Below are 26,930 nucleotides of genomic sequence, written 5' to 3'. Positions count from 1 at the left end.
ACAGCTGTGAGGCAATAATTCTGTTTTTTTCACTCTTCTCACCCAGCTGTTGCACGTGATCAACAACTGCTTCAGTTAAAATCTTGTCTCAGCCAATGTCTGTGGAGGTCATGTTAATGCTGATGGATCTTTGCAAATCTCCGCCGGTTGCATCCGGCAGTTATGGCAACATTGCAGCAGGTGCTTCACCGTCTGTTGCCTGGTGGGGATCTGTGCTTTACCTCATCTAGTTCAGGATTAAATCTGTCTCCATCTCACCAATAAGAGCAAGTCATGCTCAAAAAAACAAAAAGCGCAAAATCAAGATTTCGAAAAAATCCCATATTTATTGCAGTGATGGAATTTCCGCTGTCAAAACTTTACATACTTTTTCATTTTATACTTAAAACATTAATCATAATTAAAGTATACACAGTGTTCAGTACTACAGAGGACGTACTGGATATATCAAAATCGGTATCTGACTTTTGGCTAATGTAGGTTTTCCGACACTTCGAAATGGCTATTTATTCAAAAAATACTCCTGAAGTAGTAGTAGTAGTAGTAGTACTATGGACATAACATGAAAACACACAACAAATGACGGACTCACAAAGACAAAGTACACGATTCCATTGGTCATTCAAATGAACGATGACAGAGGGCAGAATCATTCAGATGTGTGCTACTAGAAATTTAAGAAACTTCAGGAGTAAAACCGTAATGAGATTCCTATACAAACTATATAAATGTACATCTGAATGGATCATTATTAAACATTTTTAGGGTAACTTCATCTCTCTCTCGTTTCCACCTCGCCTGGTTCAGAGAAGACAAACAACACTCACTGTCTCCCTTTTCTCTCCACATTAAAAGCTATCAAAAACACACAAAATGTAAATGAATTTCCTGATGATCAAGTGGAACCCACATATACAGAGTGAAATCAACAGTATGTACAGACACTGCATGTGTTTGCTGCCCACACACTCTCCCTCACACACACACACACACACACACACACAAGCACGCACACACTGATGCAAACTGGTGATAAAACCGACAGAATTCAATGTTCCTGCAAAGAGAGAAATCTTATTGGTCTGGCAGCTGAATACCTGAATGGAAATGAACAGGAGTGAGACAAGAGTGTTTAACGCCAGCAAACTGTCCATCAGTTCATCTGTTTCTGGTCCTGAAGTGGTGCACTGAAAATGTCTAGAACAGGGAGGGAGTGGAAGGTGGAGGGGGTCTTCATCCTATGGCCCCCCGCTGTAGGAATAGTCTGCCTTGTTGTGCATCACCAGCTTGTTGTCCACGAAGTAGAAGCTGTCAGACTGCGTCTCGTAAGGGTGCAGGATCATTTCACGCACTGAGACAGAAGAGAGACACACAACACTCAGGATTTTGCATCATTAAATCCTGTTACATCTGATACAACGTGTGTGTGTGTGTGTGTGTGTTGGAGGACTGTGACACTCACTGATCTCCTCAGACAGTGCGGGGAACTCGTAGATGTGCTCGCATGTGTTCTTGCTGCTGGGCATGCAGAAGCCGAACTCGAAATCAAAGCTCTTGAGAAGCTGATCGCGGAAGTAGTGTCTCTCAATCATGCGGAAGTTGTTGATGGGTGTGTCTCCCACTGTGAACTCCACTCTGCAGAGACAAAGGGACAAAATTAATTTACCAACCTGGATGCAAATGAAATTTCTAATTTTCAGAGTCTTATTTTTGGCTACAAGTGCTAAACTTACCAAAATAATTACTGACAATTAGGACCACAGTGACATCATTACAACAAGAAAAACAAGCAGTCAGCTGATCAAACAGGTTGATCCAAATTATCTTAACCCTTAAAGGGACAGTTCCCTCTTTGGCTGAGCTGCCAAAAGAAATAATTGTTTTATTTTTGCTTTCTGGCTGCATAAACACACGTAGCCCATAAATGCTAAAATTAGGCCACATGAAATCGCCATATCATCCAAACGTGCTTTTTAAGGCGGGACATGGACGTTGCTGTTGTGTCACAGCTCTGCGTGAATCTTTTGAAGTGATGGATCACTGGGATGCCATTTGATGTGAATAAAAATCTCCCATAATTGCTCCATTAGTAGTTATTTTAACATTAATAATAGTAAATTTCTATCTAGAGCCATCACAGAAAAATAATCATAGCTTCTGGGAAAAGGCTGGAAAAAAGTACAAAAATAAAACCAAGAAAAGTTGGAGACGTTGCTATTTGTAATAAGAAAGGAAACTTCTTGTTTCAGAACTGTAACACAAAAATTCAGTGAGTTATAGCTGCTGAGACAAAAAGTGTTGCAACCGTCCCTGGTCTCCCCTACTTTAGTTTTAATTTCATCTAATTAATTAATTATTTTATTTTAATGCTGGAAAGTTGTAAATCAAGATCACTTTTAAAGTTTTATTGACAGAGACAATGATAGTTGCTAAGCAACCAAGATGCATCTCCAACTGTGCAAAAATAACAATATAACAGCTGCAATTTTAATGAAAATACAGACACATTTAGCAAAAGTCAGGTACCAGCTGCATGTTATTTTTTAATTCAACAAAGTAATTGCGCACACACATTTGGAAAATGACTGCCTCTGCTGTTCTAGTGTTAAAATGTCTGTGCATGTCCCCGTATAAGTATGTTAAGTAATATATTACATTATCTGCATTTGTGACTTGTTGTGATGTCATTTGGTCACAAAGAAATCCCTCTGCAAAGGTAAAAGCTAAAGTCAAAGAATTATTTATTATCCAGGAGCAGGACGCATCTTCAAAGTTATTTTAGTGATCTCACAGATCTACAGTCTGTCCAGAGCGATGTCTGGTTGGCGCGGAATCATCCTTTAAATTGGCCTTCCAGAACAATCATCAACACGTCTCTTTTCTCGGGTGCTTTTCTACATAAACCATCAACCCATTATATGATGCACAAAACACATTACAGTTCATATACATTGAGCTCATTCATGTTGATGAGTCAGTTGTGTGATTGAGTTGAAATCAGTCACAGAGTGGGAGTCTGATGATGAACACCACTCAGGAGCCCTGACAGCTAGTTGGTGGCTGACTCAGCAGGTGGGCCGGGCCGCTGTGTGCGTTCACACTCATCATCGTCAGCCTGTCGTCCCACACTGACGCCCACACACCTCCCACATCCGCTGTGTGTCTTCTGTCAGTGCGACGGGGTTGACTGCATCATTTCTCTCTGGCACACGCAGTCTTCATTTGTCATTTGGATGGATTAAACGCACACTGAGGGTTCACTTACGTGGCTCCGACCTGCCGCAACTGCAGGAAGGCTGGGGTGAACTGGTATCGGACAAAGCGGCCGGCGTTGGGGTCACAGTGCTTTTTGCCTCCCGCTGAAGAAGAGACATTTAGAGGAAAAGAGGTGGAAAAAAAGATGCTTTTTGAGTTGAATAATGTCCACATTGTCCTCGTTTATCCTCTGCAGGGTGACGGAGACAAGTTAAATACGCTTAAAATACACCATTGACAGTGAGATTAAAAAAAAAACACATGTAACAAAACACCCTCTTTAAAAGGACAGTTCAGGTCATTTGAAGTGGGGTGGTACGAGGTACTTACTGATAGTATCTACAGTAGATACTTTTTTTCAGTTTCTGGTGGTGGGGTTCATTTCATAAAACTTAGTTTAGTAAAAAATTAAAATAAAAAAGAGAGATGAAAAGTACAATGTAAGGATGGAGAAATAGATTTCATAAATTTATCTGCCAATATTAAATCGTCTTAATGGAAATATGGAATTGGCAGTTAATATTATGTCAGAAAATTCAACTTCTGGTATAAACCACGCCCACTTCTGATGTTTGATCTAAATACAGATACAGATAATTTTGTTGGGTGAATAGCTACAGATACAAATAATGATGCTTCTGTGAACCTCTAGGCTTCATAAAATGTTCCAAACTTTCTGGCTCCGTCTCGTAATGTGTGATGTAGTTTGTGACCTGGTGTTGGAGGTTTGGTGATCTCGAACAGGACCGTCCCCGTCTCCATGTCGCGGATCTTAAACCTGGTGAAGTCGATCATGTGGACGTTTTCTTCTGGAGAACAAAGATAATCTGAAAAGAAAAGAGAGGGAGAAAATACCTGTTAGGCTTTGTTCTCATATGAAAGAACAAACAGTCTCTTCCTTCTCTTTTCATGATATCCCTGTGAATGAAGCAAAGCTTTCATGTCTGACAGCAAGCTGTCAATTCATGAAAAAGTGTCACCTCTGTGGTTCTCTGCCAAGATGATGTCTTGTTATGGACATGCCTGAACTGATCTTATTTACGTTCATTCAAGGCGGCTCCGTGGTTTTGGATGCTCGCCACTGTAACCTCACAACAGGGCCAAGGATGCTATTTTTTACATGTCAGGTCTTTTTCTGTGCCAAGGTATGACACCAACAACAAGTACACACCCTGTGAGCGCCTCGGCTGCACTGACACAAACCCAGAGACGAGTCCAGGTCACACTCTGTGGACTGTCACACTCATTCAAGAGGATGGGAGACACAAAGCTGAAAAAAACTACTGCAGTTTTCATAAATACAAACACTTGAATCAGTCTGAATCCTTCCACTGTGTAATTACATCTTTCAAACTTGCCAAGACACAGATTTGCTTTACAATCTGTTCAACGTACGACATCCTCTATCTTTAGTTTCTCAATCTGAATAAGGAAAAATAACATTCAGTAGGAAACAAAGAAAAAAAAAGAGGAAAATCAGCATAAGAGGGGTTCCTTTTTTTACATGATCTCACTGAGTATGCACCTTATCTTCTTGTGATTCAGTGATTTTATGTCTCTAGTGTAGTTACACTATGTCTTATAACTTTATTAAATTAATCATTAATCATTTAATTTGCTGTTTGAGTTCAGTTTATTTGATCTTATCTTATTTGAGTGTGTTTTATGTGTTTGACAGGGACAGTGCACAGATTCTTGGCTGTACCACAGTTATCTGTAAGTTAATTTTCATCTGTCGTCCCTGGGGCAGAAACAGACAATAACATCTCTACTAAAGAAATATTGTTCCATATAAACACATTTACAAGACAGAACAATATCAGTTCAACAACAACATCAGAGGCAATGACAGTGGAAGATTTCACAACATTATGCCACCATCACCACCACAACAACAAGATGTCACAACGTTTAGACACAGTATTACACACTCAGTTGCCACTTTATTAGGTACACCTGTATGTGTCTAATGAAATTCAGTGCAACAGTTCTGCCATGAATTATACTTTTATGCAGAGTATAACATTTGATTTTTTTTTGACAGAGGTCGTAGTTAAAGGTGTTTCAGTTTTTTTGTCCACTGATCACTCAAAGCGCTGCACACTTCATGCCAACATTCATCCTGTTCACACACACACACACACACACACACACACACATTCAAACATGATCGGGAGTAATTTGGGGTTCGGTATCTTGCCAATGTGGAGTGAAGGAGGCAGGGACCACTCTATGTCTGAGCCACAGTCATCCTGCATGTAATGCACCTCGTTTGCTCTTTATTTGACAGTACACTAACAAGATGTACTCTGTATTAAATTAGACAACAAGTATAAACAATATATTCTTTATTAGACAGACATTACACCCTAATTTGACATTATACACATATCGGGATACTAATAAGGCATAACAAGCTGTACTGTATCAAATATGACAAAAAATAATAAGTATTTTAGAGGGTAATTAGTGACACATTACAACATAACAGTAAACTAAAGTGAAATCACATATCTGCTATACTCTCCCTTTTTAAAAACATTATCTGAACCAAATCTACTAAGTAAAGGCCAAGAAGATGAAGATTTTGTCGATGGATGACTGTACAGTCTAATAATAATCAGTATGATCAGTGGGAAATAATACACTTTACAAATCTTTTCTAATGTGTCTAATAAGGGTCTTATAAAGAACATATTATTTCTACTTTTTGTCTGATTTGATACAAAGTACAGCTTGTTATGTCTTATTTGTTTACTGCAAAATAAAGGTCAACCCGCCGCTCATTACGACACTCCAGCTGTGACCTCAGTGCTAAAACATATTTGACAGCATAAAAAACCCTGAACATTATCAGCACCATAAAAGTAGAATTTATGGATCAGCTGTTGGATAAGTCTACATTAGACTCGACAAGTCCGCCTGATAACTGAGTGTTTATTTACTACAGATAGAATTTAACTGCAAAAGACAAAACACACACAGGTTCTTGCTGTAATGTTGCTGACTAGAAGACATGTATGTTATTATTGAATTCACAGACGTTGCTGCTGTTCCTCCCCACAGGTTTTTGTCTGAACAACAAGCGTTGAATGAACACAAACCCACTGGAAGACAGAGGCCCAAGTTCGCAGAGCAGAGTGTGTGTGTGTGTGTGTGTGTGTGTGTGTGTGTGTGTGTGTGTGTAAGCATGTGTGAGAGACACTCCCCTCCCAATGGGACAGGATTAGACCTAAGAGGCTTATTGTGTTTTACCATCACATGGACCGACTGGTTGGGAAACGCACACACACACACACACACACACACACACACACACACACACACACACACACACACACACACACACACACACACACTATCTCATTAGGGTTATGGTGAGGGCAGTTATTATTGGCAGTGTATGTTGCATAAGGGTTGAAGGGTCTTCCTCACTGATGACCTCACGCCACACATTTAAAAAGGCAGCGAAGGGGGGGGGGGGGGGGGCGACAATAGAGGTCGAAATAAGATAAACACACACGTGAAAGCATGTACGGATTTGTGCATGTGTGTGCACATAGACAAGCTCACAGTGGTGCATCCTCTCCTGTCTGTGAGGGTTAGAGAGCAGATGGGCCACACAGGCTTTAGCCACCTGCTTGAAGGTATTTATAGAGCTTTTCATAACCTACAGTATGTTATACCTGACACACTGTCTACAAATGTCCCTTTCTGTGAAACACAACTATTTACAGCTCACTCTTTACAGTGCGATGTGTATTTTGAACAGTAATGCAGTAATCAAAGCTGCAAAGTTATGAAACTACAAATGAGAACAACTTTTTAAAAAAAACTGACATCTTACAGTTATTGTTGCTCTAATGCAGACAAAATACCATTGAATAATTAGACCATTTAAAGGGACAGTTCATCCCAAACTTCAAGATACATATTTTTCCCCTGGCCTGTAGTGCTGTTTATCCATCTAGATGTTTTTGGTGTGAGTTACAGAGTCTTAGAGATATCAGCAGGAGACATGTCTTCCTTCTCTCCAATGTTATGGGACATTTTTTTTTTTCCACAGACCTTAATGTGAACAGTTTCACATAGGGAATATTTTCTTTCTGGTAGAAAGTCGACATCTCTTTGGCTGACATCTCTAAATTTCTGCAACTCACACCAAAAAAATCTAGATAGATAAGTAGCCTACAGGCCAAGCGAAAATTAAATTCTTTACATACACGTAAAAATAGTCTGATACATAAAGGACCATTATGTTTTAAAGGACCAGTACATAGGATTGTTGCAAATTACCAACACTTTCTTATCCTCAATTTCCAAGAGTGCATAGGAAAAACTATAGTGGCCATGAAACTTGCTTAAAACATTGAAGTCACCAAACAGTGTTTGGTTTGTCCTTTCTGGGCTGCTGTAGAAACATGGCAGTGCAACGTGCCTGACTCTATGAAGCACCCGCGCCCTCTGTAGATGTAAATAACACAAACACAACAGTTCTTATTTTCAGATTATTACACACTAATGAGAACATAATCATATTAATTCTTTTTTTTCCAATATCTTTCAGTTTTTCAATTTCAGTTTTTTTTTTTAATCAGTGTAAATCTGATCCTTTAAAGGACCAGTATGTAGAATTTAGTGTCATCTTGTGGTGATTTTTCAGATTACAAACACTTTGCTTCCGAGCTCGTAATTTGGTGGCTGTGAAACTCACAAAAATGTGAAAGGCTGAATCTAAAGCCGGTGTTTGGTTTGTCCATCCTGGGCTGCTGTAGAAACATGGACTTTATGAATGAGGACCTGCGCCCCTCTTCTAAGGTAATGAAAACACAACAATTGTTATTTTCAGGTGATTATGCACTTCTTATGAACATTTCATTTTTGCCATATTCGTCAAATAAACCTCCCAAATCTTACACACTGGTCCTTTAATGACATGCACCCGCCCCCAAATAATATCTACAATAATTCAATAGCCGCAGATATTAACTATTAACATTCACATGTTCTGTCTTACTGTCGTACGGTGTGTAAATCATGAGAGGGATGTTTTCATTAAACACTGTCTATGTGCCTGCGCGTGTGCAGAAGTTGCCGCCGTTGCATCTGCAGAGCGGACTTGGCTCATCTCTGGTGCTGATGTTATGCAGATGTGAGTGGAGCGTTTCCATGGTGAACATCACAAGACTGGTCAAGAAGACATTTCCATGTAAATTTGCTCTGGCTCAAAAAGTCTCTTTATATTTCCTACTAAACTGCAGTAAGAGGGTCAGAGAGCTGCCGCTTGATGCAGTGCCCTCTAGTGCCAGTTCATTTGATGTGAGGAGCTTATCTGCTCTGAGAATATTAGTCTGGGACGGTGCATCTTCTACTTTCACACACTATTTATAGAGTACTATGTGGCCTGGAGGTAATCATTGTAGAGAGAGATGAATTCAAACCATCTTGACTAAAAGACAAGCATCAAACAGTCATGTAACTGGACTAAATGCTGTTATATAAAACTCTCTTCAGTTCACAGAGATGAACACTGCACTCAGTTAAGCTGTTTGTCCACCACTTATATGTAACTGTAACATGATTTATACCCGGCAATTTCTGTTTCCGGCTCCTCTTGAGTGACAGTATAAGTGATGTACTGTGCTCAAGACAACTGACTGGCAGGAAATATAATAATAAAATGTAACTGCAGCTTTTTCAGAGTGCGGGCTTTATGTAACATATAGATTAAATAAATATACATAAATTCTATTATACTTATGTTTTGCCTATATTTAGACACTGTGAACTGAGCCGTGTTATCATGCTGTACTGAAAACAACTCCAACTTGTTGTGTGGTCACTAAAGTATCTTTAAAAAATAATATCTATATTGTATTCTGATTAATAAAGGGTTAAAGGAGGGATATGTAACAATTACACGTCCAAAAATGAGAAGTCAAATAGTAAGTTGGAGCCATAGATGGTTAAACAGGTTCAGTCTCATTAATATACAGTTTATGGTTAAAGCAAGCTGTTCCTTCTCCCAGACTTGAGGAAGCTCAGGCAGGCTTCAGGAACCCTGCAGGAGTTCAAGACGAGCACAACATCATAATTTGACAATAACAAGCGATGACAAGTCCTCCACTCTAAGTTGATCAGCTGTTTGTATCTGTCAGTTGTCTGTCAGTGTTAAGTTAAGCCTGTTATCCTGAACACAGAGGCCCTCTGCTCTGGAAATACACACTCTGGAGTTAGAGTTCACTGCCTGCCACTCATTTAACAAACTGCTCAGTTTACATCTTCCACAAGATTCCTGATGATTTGCTACAACTCATAAACAGACACTTACTCATTCGGCAAACATTCTGCATGAATTTGAATTTTAATTAATACGGAAGGGGAAAATGAAAAAGTGCAGGCCGCAGTTTAAATTTTTTCAACTTAGCGTGTTTCCTTAATGTCCGAAGACATGTCATGGTCATTTTTATGATCGACTACAGTAAATATTTCATGGATTTCTCCTTTAAATTGACTTTCTGTACAGGGAAAGAAGTGTGATATAAGGTACAGTATTACTGCCTGTCCATGTGAGCTCCCACAGGCAACTCACCTGCACAACAGGTTATTGGAAGAATATCATATATCATAGCATTTCACGGTCATTTTATGATTTAGTACAGTAAATATATTACAGATCTCCCCTTTAATTAATAAGATTAATAAAGTATCAATAAATTCTGTACGATTTTATCAATTCTAATGACCATATTGGTAATGAATGGTTCATTTTCCATGATAGAGACTTTATTCTGTTTTTGCTGACAAAATAATACACAACTCACTGATTATTTTACTGTCTTTAACATGTTTAAATGCCTTCTGAAGGCACCTGTAACCAACCTGTAATCACAGTATAACAGTAGAGCTGGTGAAAAAGTAGTGATTTCTTTCCCCCTATTGCAAAGTCCAGTGCCAAAAAGAGCCTTTCTAAAAGGGTAAAATAAGTGTCATCCACTGAATTTATCATTTATGACAAAAACGGCACTTAATTGAAAATCTGCTGGCAGAGCACTCTGAATGCATCTTGTGTAGTTGTCACTTGAGCGTCTCTCTACGTGGGCAGATGACCGATAGATGTATTTTTTGAATCGGAGATGGCTGCCTGCCAAACCTGCTGAAAAAGGCAGATGGAGCGTCTCATCTGATAGCGCAGCCAGAGAAGTCACTTTCACCCAGTCCAGCGTGAGCATTAACACACATTACCATGTCACTCCTACAGTCTCATGAAACCAAGAGCGTGTTACCAACTCCAGACTACATTTTGATTTCATAGCCCTGTGCACATGGAGCAGCTTGACTGATGATGACTGAATGCGCTCTCTGAGAGATTTGTGGGAGCAGTAATGAAACTCTGCCCTTTTCAGATGATCACTGTTTAGTGACAACAAAATGAGGTGTGAGCTGTGGGGAGAGAAGAGGAACAAATAAAACACGCTCACTGAATGATGAGAGTCATTTTCAGTTTGTGCGAGACAGAGAGGAAGAAACGTGGAGAGAAGAGACAGAGGCAGGCTGGGAAATCATCTACCAGAGGTGTGAAATAACCAAGTACAAATACTTAGTTACTTTTACTCCCTACATTTCAACACAAATATCTGTACTTTCTACTCCTGTCATTTTCAGGATCAACAGGATTGTTACTTTAGTTTAAAGAGAATAATTCATTATTTTTCTGTTGCATCGTCCCAACATCAAGAACAATAACACATAGAAAAGATGATTTCTTGGTGTATCCATCAGTGCATATCAAGCATGACAGACATGACATGAAAATGACATAAGAAGACAAAAAAGACATAACAAGATGACAAACAAGGTAAAAGATGCAACAAGATGAAAAGCCACTTAAAAATGTAAGACTATAAAGCTGTAAGAAGACATAATAAATAAAAAAAGACCTAAGATGACAAACAAGGTAAAAGACGCAACAAGACAAAAACGATGTAAAAGATGCAAAGCAAGAAAAAAAACATGATGAAAAAGATATAATGGGATGAAATATAATGTAAGACAAAGACAAAAAAGATGTAACATGACGAAAATGACACAAAATACACTACAAAAAACATTTTGTGAAAAAGATAAAAAAAACTAATAAAACTAATGAAACAAAGATGTAAAAAACAATAAAAACTATGTAAAAGACATAACAAGACAAACCAGACAAAGAGGGAGACTCAACCACAGAGAAAAGGGGAGGTGGAAGTGTCCTTTGAAGATCGACTATTTACTTTTATACTTTGAGTACATTTCAGAACCTGTACTTTTTACTTTTAGTGAAGTAATTAAGTTGAATCAATACTTGCTTGCCTAGTTTTCCTAGTCACTGACAAATTAATGTTTAAATTCACCACCCATTCTGTAGTAAATCATTATTTTGTGTCTGAAATGTACGACAAGCCACTTTCATATTTTATCAGCGTTTGGCTGGTGGTGGTGCTAATTTTCCACCATGGACAGCAGATACAGATAAAGAGGATGATCATGGTACTGAGTCTGATGAATGGAGCCTCTTTAAGAGGCTGCAGTTTGTCACTGTCATTTTTTATGATGAGCCAGGGCCTTGTTTCACAGTACTAACAGATGTCTAGGCTGACGTATGGGGATATCTTGAATTATTACATAATACATTTGTAATTTTGAGCAAAACATTCTCATTTGTCAAAGATTTCAAACTGGTTTCTGAAAACATACAGCTGGGATGAGTTCACAACCGTTTAATCACTGTTCATTTATTTACACATGGCCTGTTCATACTACACACTGGCTGTGAGTACTTGGTAATCCAAAAGATATTTTACTTGTGAGCTTCTTGTAATGAACATATTATAGTGAAATATAGATATAAAGGATCAACCCAAATGACAAATGGTATGATATCTAACAATGTAGATGATCACAGTTTATAACAATAAAATAATGGGTAAGTCTTCCAAGAAAAATTTTGAAATTAGTCAGAATAGATCTTTTCCATAGCAGCCATATTAACATAAAATAATAGGGTAAACTGACACTAAATAAGGTCTTGTTCCATTTAGTGTAGCAGAGCCTTTCCAGTGAGCCAACATGCACAGTAGCAGCAGCTTGACTCTGTTTGAGCTGAATGGAACAAGACCTTAATTAGTATCACTGGTGACGGCTGTGAAAAAGGTCTACAGCAGAACCTTACAGTCCCAACTTTTCATTGGGAGTTAGTGAGTCATGCAACTCCTGCATGTTACCCAGTGGGCATAAATAATACTTTCCTTTTTTTTAACACTGAAACTAACACATAATTGCGTGCTAGGAACAGCTGGATGGAGAAATGAAGAAATGACTCCATAGGCAGGACCAAAGCATAAGAGACATTTCTGCAAATATTAGGAATTGTTACATTTTATGCAGGATTTTCCTTAAAAATAATGTATAGACTTAGATAAAAATAATCCATTAATTGTGACCCTCTTGAAGCATGTGATGGTGGACGTATCTGCACAGGTTTTGCGGTTGTGACTCTATAAAAACATAGAAAACAATGGTTCCATCGCCATCTCTGTCTCTTTCCTCTGCTCTCTGTCTGTGAGAGCTGCAGAATGAGTTTTACACACACACACTCACACAAGACAGAATGAGGATTGCTTCTGTTGTATTCACACAAAATCTGGCACTGTACGGAGATGTTGCCGTGTTTATTTGTGGTTTAGAATGTAACCATTGTGAAACAACCAGAAAATAACATTTTATTTCTCTCATTCACTGCTTTGTTCTCACTAAAGCTGCATGCTTCCTTAATTAATTTTGTATGTCTCTCTACAAATTTACAAAAAAAAAAAAAAAAAAGCTGCATATTCTACCTTTAAAGGAGTAGTTTGATATTTTTGGAAAAACATTTATGTGTCCTTTCAATACTGGACTAGCAGTCAGTTATCTTAGCTTGTGTGGCACATAATCCCTGGGAAATCCGCGACCACAGTCATTTTTATACCTTAGTTTTTGTATGGATTAAACAAACAAAATATAACATCTTAATTAGCTTTAGAGTTGCTGTATTGTAGATTTTGTTACCTTTGGCAAGGCTAGCCGTTTCCAGTGTTTATACTAAGCTAAGCTAGCCATGTGCTCGCTTCAGCTGTATACTTATGATACAGACATGAGAGATTTATCTGATCATGTAACTGATCAGACGGATGAACTGTTGGACATTCTGAGTCACTCGAAAAGGATGTGATAGAGTTGGGAGGAAATTATCCATTATAATTGATATTACGGTCCAACCATGCTCTTAAAATTTCATTATCAATATCATTATTACTGTTATTAGTAAGACAGTGAGACTAAATTCTATGAATCTCCCTCCTGCATGAATCACCTTGTCTTGAAATTTATAGGGTGAAATATTCCAGTGAAAAATGCCAAAAAACACTGTGATTTAATGCACATGTTCATACCTCAGTCTCTCCTTTACCCACACACACACACACGCACACACACACACACACACACACACAAACATGAAGTGCTCCACTTCACTTCCTTCAACACTGTCACCTAGCAACGCTCCTTCTGATAGCGTGCCAGCTCGATTAGCCTGTCTTTTTCCTTCCCCTCATCCACCTGGCTGCTCTGCAACAACAAGGTGCAGCAGCGAATCAAAGCAGACTATCTCAGGTTAGGCATCAGTGGTATGCAAATGAAATGTTCCTCGTATACCTGAGGCCTCTTCCTATAGACTGAGGGCCCCCTTTTTTGCCTGATTTAGCAACACCGAAGCACGGGGAGGAAACAGGGTCTGCAGATTTGATGCGCGGTGTGTGTCAACAGTGACTTGAATTACAACCTTACACGATAGATTACAATATACTTTATTGTCCCTGCAGGAAAACATGTCATTAACTGCCAGCAGGTGATCTGACACAATCACTAACTGGTTTTCCAACACCTATTTGAAGGAGGAATGAACAGCTTCACACCTTATTGTGACTTTCATGGACCTAATTCTTGCTTTCAGTCTTGCAAATGATTTTTGCTGTGTGATTTCTGACAATCAGATCTGTTTATGCTAACACACAATGTCTCAGACTTAAAGATCTTTGGTAAACATAATAATTTCCACTCTACTGGAAAGTGAGCGCAGTCCTGAAAAGATCCATTTGGCAGCAGCCCCTCTAAAGAGAGTAAAATTAGCACCAAGTCTTGAGTCATGCTGTGTTCTTGTGTTCAGATACACAGAGCCTGTCTGACACCAAAGTGGCATTCATAAAGAGCGAGCGAGCTGCCACTTATAGCTCTTTAATCCCCAAGATTAGCCCGGAGTTACAGACTTTCAGCCACAGGGATTGACTTCACATGCCTTATTCTTTCCATTTGACTCCGTGGTCTCCAATCCGTGCCGAGATTGTGTCGAGATTTTGTTCAGTTAATCCCAGAACATGAAGGGGAACAATACAGACATGTTTACTACGTTGTCTGCACGTTCAAATACCCCACAGCCGTAGGCAGCCGGTGACATTAGCCTTACACCTTGATGTTCACGTTGTGATATACAGTGCACCTGTGTATGGCAGGCTGTTTCATGTCTCTCATTTAACAGCACCTGTAGGCAAACTGGCAAACGCTGAGGTTCATGCAGAGGTTACATTATGAGCAGCTGAATGCAGATGAGATTCTTTCCTCTTATCTTTCTCCGGCCTGCATCACCGAGTGCAAAACATATATATACATTTTTTGTGAGAGGGTTTTATGAGGACAGATATTGTGATCTAAGCTCCCTGGGTGAGAATGACACTGAAGCATACAACATAAAATTCATTTGAGAGATACATTTAATTACTTTTTTGTGAAGGGTTAGATGAGTAGATCAACACTTTCATATCTGTTTGGTAGACGTGAAGGTTTAGATGAGAAATGGTTAGCTTAGCTTAGCATAAAGACTGGAAACAGGGACACAGCTAGCCTATGTCTGTCTGAAGCTAACAAAATCTGATTACTAGCAACTTTAAAGCTCATTAAATATCAAACAAACCAGACATAACATGTTAATAAGTTATCTTTTCTGGCATGGCACTGCTACACAACAATTTTGAGCTGTTCTCCACACAAAATTATAAGAGTTTTACCTTGGTACATGCCTCCATCACCCAATCACCCAAGTAGCTAGCTAGGTTATGGCTAAGACTAATTTCTGTACAAAAATAGATACATCCGTTTTAAATAATGTAACCATCGCAGCCCAAATACTTCCATGTGACCTTTATGGATGTTAAGCAACACATCCAATAGAGGGCGTGGCTCAGAGTCAAAAGTAAGAGGAAGAGTAAAAAGTTTCTGACAACGACAAACATGACGACACAGTTGTAATGTAGTATATCTCTTGAGAAAGAGGCAAAAGCGGAGGCAGTGTTGTAGATGGTGGTAGTCTGTGCGGCCATTAAATACATCACAACATGTGAGCAGAGAATTCTTTTCGCTAGCTAACTGAAATCAAACATGTTTGATGTGAGCCCTTAGGCTTAGCAACTGCAGAAAGAGTGTTTATTTTGGTACAATGGGCTTTTGGTCCAATAGTACATTTTTCAGATCCTTTCTGAACAATGGGCTGCTGGAACTAGGGATGTTCCTGGCGACTTATTTCCATGTCAATTGAATGCAAAATTTAATTCAGAGTAGACGACTTGACTAACAGTGAGAAAACACTCAGCTCTCAGCTCAGCTAAAACTGAGCACAATTTATTAATTGATAATATTAAACACTGACCGAAAAAATACCATGTATAAAGAGCCATTTGAAGCTGTTAATCACAGTCTACAATCACCAAATCAGATTTTAAATGCCGCTGAAATGCATGATAATGCACTGTGCAAGACAAACATTACACATCAACCTACAAAACATGACAACAACTCACTAAATGCTTCAACTTTTCAGGCCGAACAGCATCACAGTGTCTGCGGGTAAACAACCTGGAGCTGAGGTTAGCTGCCAGCCTGCTACACAGTCTGGTTAATGTTAGCAGTGCTAGCAGCAGCAGCAGGTTAATGTCCGTGTCTGTGCTGAATGTGGTCACATGTTGCTCCAGTCGAGTGATTATATACCACTTTTTTTCTGTCACAGTCTACATTCAACATTATTTCCATTTTCTAGATCAAAACATTGTCACTAGTTTGATGAGCTGTCATGGGCCTGGGCCATCAGGGCCAACGCACTTACGGCGTACAGCGAAAGGGGCTGCTGTCTGATTGGGCTGCGGCTCTGACAAGTGGCGGATGGCTACATAACATCTTAGAGGCAACAGTTAACTGACATCGCGCATGAATAAACTATTGATAAATCGATTAACCAATAAGCATTTCTTGTGCCAACTAGTGAGTGTGGCAACATTTAATCGTGTAGTCGACTAATCGTACACATCCCTAGTTGGAACAATGGCATGGCACCACTGGCTGTAGCTTCATATCTAGTGAGAAATCTTCTTACTAAAAATCTTCTCACTAAATTATATCTTCTTAAATGTTAAAATATTGCTTAACGAGTGAAGGAAGGAAAAGGTTATTTTTTATCTTTTGGTGAGTGGGTTTATGGTCCAACATCATTCTCTCCCAGGTAGCGTCACAGCTAGCATGCTTGCCTCTGCCTAAAGGTAACAACATCTGCCTATCGGCACTTCTACGGCTTGCTAATTAAATAAACAAAGTGTTAGATTAAAGGATCGATACCACTCTCACAAGTATACGGTAAAAAATCAAGCAACAGCCAGTGGTAGGTTAGCTTGGGTTGGCATAAAGATTGGAAACTGGGGGAAACAGCTAGCAAAACAAACAAAATCTGCTTATCAGCACCTCTAAAGCTCACTAACTAATATTTTCTGTCTTGTCTATTTACTAAGTAGTGAGCTTTACAAGTGCTGACAGGTGGTATTATTACCTTCTGACAGAGCCAGGCTTGTTTTGAGTCTTTATGCTGAGCTAAGTTAACCGGCTGCTGGCTGAAGCTTTATTTTTACAATGCTAACATGAGCGTGGTGGCAATCTTCTCATGTAGCGTAACTGTAACTCACTGTGTTGTGAAATATCTTTCTCTCTCACTGTTCCATTCATTCTCATCACTCTAAACCCTGAACATAGCCTTTCTCTCCGACCTTGACTCATGTCCATACAAGCTGTTTCTATCCCCCGCTCATCCCATCTGTTTTCTAACTCATCTTGACATCTTATGACTAACTCCTTGTTTCCATGTACCTCTTCTTTTCTTCTTCAACAGTGTTGAACTGAACTCTTTTTTTTGTGTCACTTTGTTTGCGCTTGTTGCTTCCAGAAATCAACTCTCAAGGGTCAAGCCAGGAAAATATTCAACCACAGCATTTTCATTCAAGGATAAGATTGTGTTAAATTGGAAAATCGTGTTTGTAAAAACTGCAAAGCTAAGAATAAAAGGTTTTCCACAGATGAAGAAGGTTCAAACACATGTAAAAGCGATCAAGGCAAGATAGTTACTTGGACATAGGTACTGTCCTGCAGACCGTCAATGAAAGTATCAGTACCTCACCAAGAAGTGTCTGTTCTTCAGGAGGACCTCTTGACACGACTTCATCTCAGAGTTTGATCTAAGCTCTTTCTCCCCAGACACACACACACTGTGACCGCTCACAGTTGCATTTAGGGTCCAGCTGTGAAATGAACCTGGAGGGACACTAATGACTAATGACTTGTCTGTCTTCCTACTGCCACTCTTCCCCTCGAAAATGCCTGGAGGACAAGCGCATAAGAGGGCGGTATTCAAATTAGAGCTCCAAACAACAGGAACTTTATAATGAAGTACACAAAGTATTTTCTTTATCATTTAATTTTATAAGTAAACTGTTAAGTTGAGCAAAGATTTTGCATCAAAGTGATACAGAAGGAAATGAATGCAGATCAGTCAGTCGGTTGAATGATGTAATATTTATAGTTAAAGGAACAAGTTGTAACAGCTGCATGTCCAGAAATGGGTACTGTAGTCCAAATAGCCAGTAGGAGCCATAGACTGTGTATTAAATAGGTTCAAATCCTATTTAATGTATGATCTATAGTTGAAGTCTGTTATCTCCACCCGCCCCCTCCACCCCAGACTTGAGGAAGCTCAGGCAGACTGCAGGAACACTGCAGGAATGCTGAAAGATGAGTACAACATTATAATTTGACAATAACAAGCAACGAAGAGTCCCACACTGTGAGTTGAATGGCTGCTAATAACTGTCAGTTGTCTGTCAATGTAAAGCTTAGCCTGTTATCCTGAAAACAAAAGTTTTTGAGTTCAGTGGCGCACTTCTGCCAGACTTTATTAACATATTGGTCAATTTAACCATTATAAACAACTGCTCCTTCTGAAAGATTATTAATGACACTTGCTCATTCGATAAATATTCAGGATTAATTTGAACTCTAATTACTGTGAAACGGACAAACAATAACACAAGTTTGGGGCCAGAATATGGGCCCGCTGAAGCACTATCATCTGAGAAACGATTATTTCAACTTAGCATGTTTCCTGATGATCTCTGAAAAGAAAAGTCACCATTAAAAGAAATGTGAATATGAGATTTATACGATTATTGCGTGTCCATGTGAGCTCCCACATGTAACTCATTTGCACAACAGGTGACTGGAAGCTTTTGTGCACTCAAAAGAAAGTGAAGCCAGTGTTGGAATAAAACAACTACCTATTTTAATTTGAATTGATGCCTAATTCTAAGAGGTACATTTCTTTCTTGAGACCATAGGTTCCCTTGTGTACATCTGCTGGGTTTATTTTCCCCACAGGATTCTAACATGTATAGATAAAGTTAGAAAACTTTTTATAAACAGTAAGTACGGGCTGCCAGCTCTGAAGCAAAATAGCTAAAATAGAGAATGAGGTTGGCTGCGTTCTCTTCAGGATCATCCCTGTTTAATCTGATTTAGATCTTTCACTTCATCCAATCAGGAGAAGGTAGGACATTCACTGTCTCAGCTACACTACAGTCATACATGAGTAGAACATGACATATAGACCATTTTCACAGCAGTCACTTTGACATGAAACAGTCGGGCAAACACCGGTGTTACCAATGATAGTAATAAAGGTCCCATTCCATTTAGTGTAGAGCCTTTTCAGTGAGCCAACATGCACAACAAACATGCAGCAGCCTGAACTGTTTGAACTGAATGGAATGGAACCTTAATTATATCATTGGTAACATCTGTTTTTACACAATTTCATGTCAAAATGGCTGCTATGAAAGAGGTCATGGTAAACACCAGAAGTCTAGACCAGTGATTGTCAGCCTTTTTGTGTTTGCTACCCCCAGGTTGAGAGAAACCTGTCTAGACCAGTGGCCCACAATCTCAGGGTCAGGACCCACCAAAAGGGTCACAAGATTAATATAAGGTGCAAGGATACTGACAGAGAGCAGTAAAAAAAAATAGAGTGGTATATACCGTTAAATGATAGAAAAGTGTCCCTTGATAGAGATATGGTAATACCGTCCCCGTCCCTGTGGGAGCTATTCCTTAGTGTCAGGAATACAGCCTCTGACTGGTTATTATTACAGATTCATTTTACCACGTTTCAAAATAAGACGTCGTAGTTCGAGGCTGGGTTACAAAGTCTCTGAAAGGAATATGATTCCACCGGTGTAAAGGTCCAACACTAGTGTTAGCATTAGCTGAATGTTAGCCTTTCCAACTCTGCTTATGTCGGGGCTAACCCCACCACTTTCTCAGCAGTTGGGAAATAACAGACGAGACTTTTCTTGGTCTTGAGAAGCCGCTGCAACCTGAACTGTACATTTACTGCCACCATGAGAACTTATTTTTAAGTTTAAGTTTCTGCCCAGCAGTCTGCTACACACACATACTCACTTCCCTATTCCTTAAAGGAGCTACACTATGCTTATGATAGTGTGCTTCAATAAAGTCTGTAAATCAAAATTATTCCTGCCATTCTGTGGGAAAATCTTACTTTTGCACCACGGTAATAAAAATCCATACCATCACAGCCCTAGTCGTAATCAAGCCCTAATCGTGTATTCTTGCGTGAGCTCGCAAGTTGGGCAGCAGGGCTGTTTACCACATTCTCACATGAGAGTGACAGTTGGTGGCGGTGATGCATCTCTACGCTGGTTTGCCAACCTCCACGGAAGAAGAGAGTGACAAAAAAACATAGAGGAGGAGAGAGAAACTGTAAATACGGAGCGGGAGGAATCCCAGCTAACTTGTTACTAAAGCAGGTGCAGTTTCTGTCATGTGGACATGGTTAGATTTAACCTTAAAGCTTCTATTTTAGTCTCTTTAACTCAAGCGTTGTCTCATGGGAAGCAGTTGGAAGTTCCTTATGAATTAAGAAAATAATCAAATGCGATAAAGTATTAGTACTTTTTATTTTATTAACTATTTTGAATTAAATTCACAGAACAAATACTGTTTTGTGATATATAAAATTACATATACTGTGATAGATTTTGCCAACATGCCCACCTGTATTAAAAAATATTTATGCTTTTTTTAAGTTGATGTGGTTTCAGTGAAGATGGTGACAAGTAGCCATTGCTTTGTTTTAAGGGATCTCAAGCCAAAAATGTTAGGAACATCTGGTTAAGACACTGCAGCCATGTTCAGCTTGGATGGTAATTATGTTCTTATGGAAAAAAGCCTGTTGGCTGACATGCTGTAGTTATCATGTGCAAGCCACTGAAAATCTACTTGTGCCATGTAAGAGTTATATCATCCATGATCCGGCACGCAGTGGCAGAGAGGGACCATCTGACTGCGTTCTCTCTGGCCCGTGTGTCTGACTTCTACGGAGACAAGTTTCAAAGGGACTACAAGCAAAGATTACAAGCCGAGTGTTTCACCAGTGAACGTCTGACATCTGTCCTCCAGCTGTGACAAGACCTTTAAGATCATTCATCTCTTATTGCTACTAAGAGGGTCTTCTGGGCTTCTCTGCCTGTTGGTCTAAACTAATATGATTTAGTCCCAAAACTGGAAAAAGAAGAGGCAGCTAATTTGCCAGGAGATTCTTTTTTTTTTTTTTTAAAGTCAGAAACATCATCCCCAGCCATCAAACTGCGGCACACTTTCCTTTCATTCTGATTGAAAAAAATTCTAACTGAAGATTTTGGGTCAACTGTTTACAAAAATGGGAGCAGCTGTGTGACATGTGCAAACGTGATGAATACAACATGCATTTCATCTTCCCCAACAGCCACCTTTCAGCACCAACCCGTGCAGCAATCTCGTGTTTGATCAGCTCCCTGAGGATGGATATCTGTCGCCTGTTCGGCGCAGTAGCTGCCGTTATTGCGTTCGCGCTTAATCAAGCGACGGTTCGATAACTACGCATACTCACTCCTACTGGAAGTAATGAAGGGGAGGAGGTGAGCACAAGAAGAAGTGAGAAATCTGTTGATGTGTAACTTCACTGCTCCTGCTTTGAGGGCGAGAACTGTAGGCTTACTTCCACAATTTTTTTTCAATGGAAGCAAAACTTTCACATCATGTGGCAATCATGCATGAATTTGTGTGGACTGGTGGTGATAAAATGACTGTTTCAGCTCTTAATGATCATGATAACTGTGATTGACTAGAATTCTTTGAAAAACTCACAGTAAATACAGTCTGGTATCAACCAAACTGTCCCTAAGATGCAACTTCAAATTGTTGAGAGGTTTTTAATATAAAACTTGGCGAAATGATGTCAGGGTGTATCTGTACTTTATACCAATACCACAATAATACTGATAACTGTGATCATTTTGATCACTACAATCTAGATTTTAAATTTTCAAACTGTTTTACCTCTAGACCGGTGAAGGGACTTAGCCTTGTAAGTTCTTCAGCAGTTTTTAATTTGTCCAATTCTTCAGTCTATCCGGGCATCATTGATTTTTTCCTGGACTTATCTGAAGAGATGATTTTCCAGGAAAGATGAGACATCTGCCCGACATGCAGATCATATCTACATTGTGCTTGTCGACTTGCAAGACAGGTGCAGGAAATCAACATGTGAGTAATAAAATATATGTTTTATTTGTGATTTAAGGTGTTTATGAATTGGTCTCAGTTTAATACCGATGCCTCTATGTGACCATCTATGTGAGATCATCAGAGAGAAGATTGCTTATGTCTAAATAGGTCTTCTTGTCACTGGGTTGGATTCTCCTTGAAATCAGATGAAAGAAGCCTGTGTTCATCATATGTTAGCCAGCAAAAAAGAAGAAGGAGATTTTTCTTTGGATAATTTTATTTTTTATGTTATATTTTGTGATTTTGATGGTGGAAATACCACCACTTTTGTCCAGAGGGGCCTCCAGAATCAACACATTCTGAAAGTTCCTTGTAGCTTTAAACAAATAATTAATATGTATAATTTATTGACAAAATATTTTGTTGTTATTTGATAGCGAGAGTGTGAAAAAGTGACTTTCATGGGTTTCATAAGAGAGAACGCCTCTGTGGATGTCAACATTGAAGACATCATAAAAAGACATCATAAAAACTTTCATTCCAGCCCCTTGGGTGATGTCTTTTCAACATATGAAAAGACGTTCAGAAGACGTCTTGGACATATCTTTGCTCAGTGGGTTCTTATCTTCTTACCGTCTAAGCGTCCAGTAAAATTCAGTCAAACCTCATATATTTTCTTTTGACTGGTTTATGAAAAGTTTGAAACTACTCCTCTGCAACTGACTGAAATCAGTTTGTGTCTGTTCGTTCTGACTGAGGTGTTTATGTGAAGCATTTTATTATGTGCTTTTAAACCTATTATAAGTGGAATATTAGGCTGCATGTAAATATAGCTTGAGTTATTGGACAACAAGACAGCATAGTCTTACATAATGCACCTTCAGTATATTAAAATCTGAGTTAATATGATCCTGAATCTGGCAACAAGTGCTGGATCCAGAGCGCAAGACGACCCAGCTCAAACATCAGATTGTGTTTGTAGCTGATGTGGATGCAACGCGCCGTCTCACTCCATGTCAAATCACTCTGAAAGAGCAACCTTGTGACAGCTGTGCATGGGAGATTAAGAACCGGCAGCACCAATCAATTTTAATTAAAGCTGTATCCATTGTGTTGGCAGACATCACAGAGTGGAAATCCCGCCCGACGTAGATAAAGCACTGCTCTGTGTCCCAGACTTATTAAGGCCAAATAATTGATCACCCATTAGTGTAAAAGGAACCAGACTGTTAGTAAATCATCTGGATGAGGCAAAATCACACGCTGATGTAGATCCTTTGATCCAAAAACACCAAGAGTGGTGAAACTTCTACATTCTATTACATATTAATATACATAATAATCCCCGTTTTGTTTTTACTTTTTGAAGGTATCTTTCTTTAAATTGTCTGTGTTTAGTCTTTCTAAGACCTTTAAAGACTCTTTTATAAGAAACTGTAATGAGAAATAGCAACAAACCAATCACTTGTTACTCACAACCTTTGGAACCAAATTATTGTACGATTCTTCTGAAGAGATTTACAGTATTATTATTAATGAACAGGGGGAACGTACTATTAGGCCTCAAACTACCAAGTGCCCCGTTAAACTTTCTAAAAATCCATCCTCTAAAATGTCATCAGAATGCTTAATTCATAAGTGTGTCAGTGTCATCCCACTATTCAGTGATTGATGATGTGTGTCTGTAGAAATAATTCAAGAGGACAGTAGCAAACTAACGGCACGGTGTGGTGTCCAGACTGTTGAATGAAGCAAAGCTGCTCCAGTGGTGTTGAAAAACCGAGGAAGTGAGAAGATACTAAAACACAATAACCACCCTTGTCACTGTTCACTCTGCTGCCATTTGCCAAGAGATACAGAAGTATACGCTGCTGTACCGTCAGACTTGAGGTCAGCTGCCTTCCTGATGTGGTTAGACTCCTAAAGTCATTCACTCCATCATGATTAAAAGTTAATTTTCATGACTTATTATTTATTCAAGGATTTAAAAAAAGAGGACAACAAGGGATGTTGAGGGCTTCAAAATGCCTAAATCCACCCCCCAAAATCAGATACAGAATAGGGCTGCAACTAACAACTATTTTAATTACCGTAATCTGTCGATTATTTTTTCAATTAGTCAATTAATTAATCTTCTCAAAATCTTGTCAGTCCGTTGTTTCCACAAGTTTGGAGTTATTTTTCCAGATTTTTCCTGTAATGATTATTTTCATTATCGATTAATCATTTTTTCCCCAATAATCGATCAGTCATTTAGTCCATAAAATGTCCAAAAATGGTGAAAAATGTTGATCATTGCTCCCCAAAGCCCAAGATGGCGTCCTTATATGTCTTGTTTTGCCCACAACCCAAAGATATTCAGCTTACTGTCAGACAGGAGAAAATAAACCAGAAAACATTCACATCAAAGAAGCTGTACTCAGATCATTTGAGCATTTTTTATTATTAAAAAATTGACTCAAAACTTTGAATCAATTATCCAAATAGATGGGGATTCATTTAATAGTCAATTAATAATCAGTTAATCAGTAAATGATTGCAGCTGTTGTACAGAATAAAACATAAATGATTTCTATGGCTTGACACTGATGAACACTTAAAAGCGTCAGTATACCTTTAAACAAAGTTCTTGTCAGATCGATGAGCAGCGTCCGACACGCCCGCTTTATCAAGTGGCAGGACTCAAACGTCTCTCTCCCAGCCTCTCTTTTCTCTTTTCTCACTTTACGTTCTTCCTTCACTGTTCTTGCGCTCACCTGAGTGCAACACCGTGAATGCCTCTGACAAGCAAAGTGAGCACCATTATCCCGTGACGGCAGGCCTTTCAGACAACCTTTGTGTAACCATTTAGAACAGATATAAACATTTTTGCCTGTAGAAGTTGGATGACAGCACGTGTAGCTGTGTGCTTTTCATGCACATCATAGGATAGGTGTATTTTAAAACAGTAGTCACGTGCCCTTAAAGACACTGAAAGAGGTTTTGCTCACTGTTCCTCGTGTTCATTCTGGACATTAGGAGGTTCCAGTACTTCCAATTTCAGTGACTGTGAAAAAAATTATCTGACATTAATATGTATCCTCACTGAGTGATCATCTTCCGACATAACAGACATTTTACTTCAAAACTCCTACATGGTGTCAGCATCTCTCCACTGCGGCTCAGCATGGAAACGGTATCAGGGGAAACACAAAGAGGGAATTTTGTATTAAAAGGACTTAAATTCAAGTTGAACCGTGCTCAACTTTTGCTGCAACATAATCTGACTCACCGGGTGTAAGCCGTGGGTATAAGCCCGCCATTGGGTCGCCTATTTCAGGCGGCATCTGCTATCTGCGTGTTACCATTTTCAAAATCCCTGTCGCTATGGGAAACAGCAACAACCTCTGAACTAGCAATCTACACGCTGAAAACAACAAGCTACGTCCTGGATTGCTAACAGTACTAAAGTAAACAAGTTGGCGGTTCTCCACGTGCAAATGTTCCACCAACACAAGTTCCCCTCGACACTATTTTGTGGGGCACCGTCGCTGACCCACCCAAGACAATTGAGATTATTTTAAAGAAATATAAACAAGCCAGGGTGGCTTTTTTCCCATGTAGCTGAATGATTATATAAGTATAGAGTAGCTGCAATGCTAATGCTAATGCTAATGCTACATGCATGCACACATTTGTGGTGACGACTTAATGTGAGCACAATATTTCTACTTTTTCCTCACAGTCATTGCAACAAAAGATAAAATATGTCGCAGCTGCGATAACTTTCCAGACAGGGGTGAAAAAATAAAAAGGGTGCCAGGTGTACGCCGTAGGGCACCAGCATGCCGAATGCTATCATGCACTTTATCACAATTTGTTGTCCTAGAAGTGCACTCTAGAGGGCCCTTTACCACATTTTCTCCACTGGAAGGGCACTCTAGAGGGTACTTTAGCATGTTGTCTTGGACATGACAAGAAGGCATTTGTCATGTTTAATCGGCCTTCAGCTTGCATGCCAGAAAAACACAAAAAACACATGTAAACTGAGAAAGAGCTGCTGTGCGATTGACTGAACAAATAGATACTTTTTACAAAGTGCCAAAAGCTAAAAAAAAAAAAAAAAAAAAAAAGGATAAGAAAGTGAATCACTACATTTGCTGTTTCCATTTTGTGTCAAATATGTTGAATTTTGGGGTAAAATTGTACTTTAAGTTATATACTGTTCATTAATGTTACCTATGAAATGAATATTTAGCAGCTTTCAGTTATATTCCGTGCAAGAATAGTGCATTACATCACAGCATCCTCAACGCTGCAGTGTGCGAACATGTCTCTCCAATAATGTCAGAAAATAAAAAGGCAGTACAGACCTGTCCACATACAACCAGAGCATGCTTTGCTGTCACTTTAATTTCCCTGAATAAATTAAAGTAACGTTACGATCGAGCAACCACTTTTGTAACGCCTTCCTTGCTTTGTGTGTTTCTCCAGTGTCAAAATCAGGATTCCTTGCCAAATGTCGATGAACCCCTGTGTCTTTGGTAAGTTGTACGGATCACTGTCAAGTCACACAGCCTTTATTTTACACAGATAATTGATCTTGGATGAGAGGCGGAAGAACCTAAGCAACCCACGATAACACAAAAACCACAACCTGGATTACTGAGAATCTTCACATTCAGGCTAACAAA

General features: G+C 39.1%; 1 protein-coding gene across 1 annotated transcript in view; it reads right to left on the bottom strand.

Annotated features, from left to right (window-relative positions):
• Nucleotides 1-300: 300 nt before the first annotated feature.
• The window catches only part of unc119a1 (unc-119 lipid binding chaperone a1), a 31,323-nt gene continuing 4,693 nt past the window's right edge, over nt 301-26,930 (bottom strand). The window contains exons 2-5 of the mRNA XM_084718162.1: nt 3,969-4,082; nt 3,266-3,359; nt 1,463-1,635; nt 301-1,351 (exon numbers count right to left, since the gene is read on the bottom strand). Coding sequence (XP_084574288.1) covers nt 1,239-1,351; nt 1,463-1,635; nt 3,266-3,359; nt 3,969-4,082 — 494 coding nt within the window. The 3' untranslated portion in view covers nt 301-1,238. The remainder of the gene's footprint in view (nt 1,352-1,462; nt 1,636-3,265; nt 3,360-3,968; nt 4,083-26,930) is intronic.

Source organism: Lutjanus erythropterus, chromosome 4 (genome assembly GCF_056507025.1).
Source record: "Lutjanus erythropterus isolate fLutEry1 chromosome 4, fLutEry1.hap2, whole genome shotgun sequence".
Lineage (NCBI taxonomy): Eukaryota > Metazoa > Chordata > Actinopteri > Lutjaniformes > Lutjanidae > Lutjanus > Lutjanus erythropterus.
The sequence above is the reverse complement of the archived record's forward strand: the minus strand, read 5'-3'. Positions and strand labels throughout refer to the sequence as shown.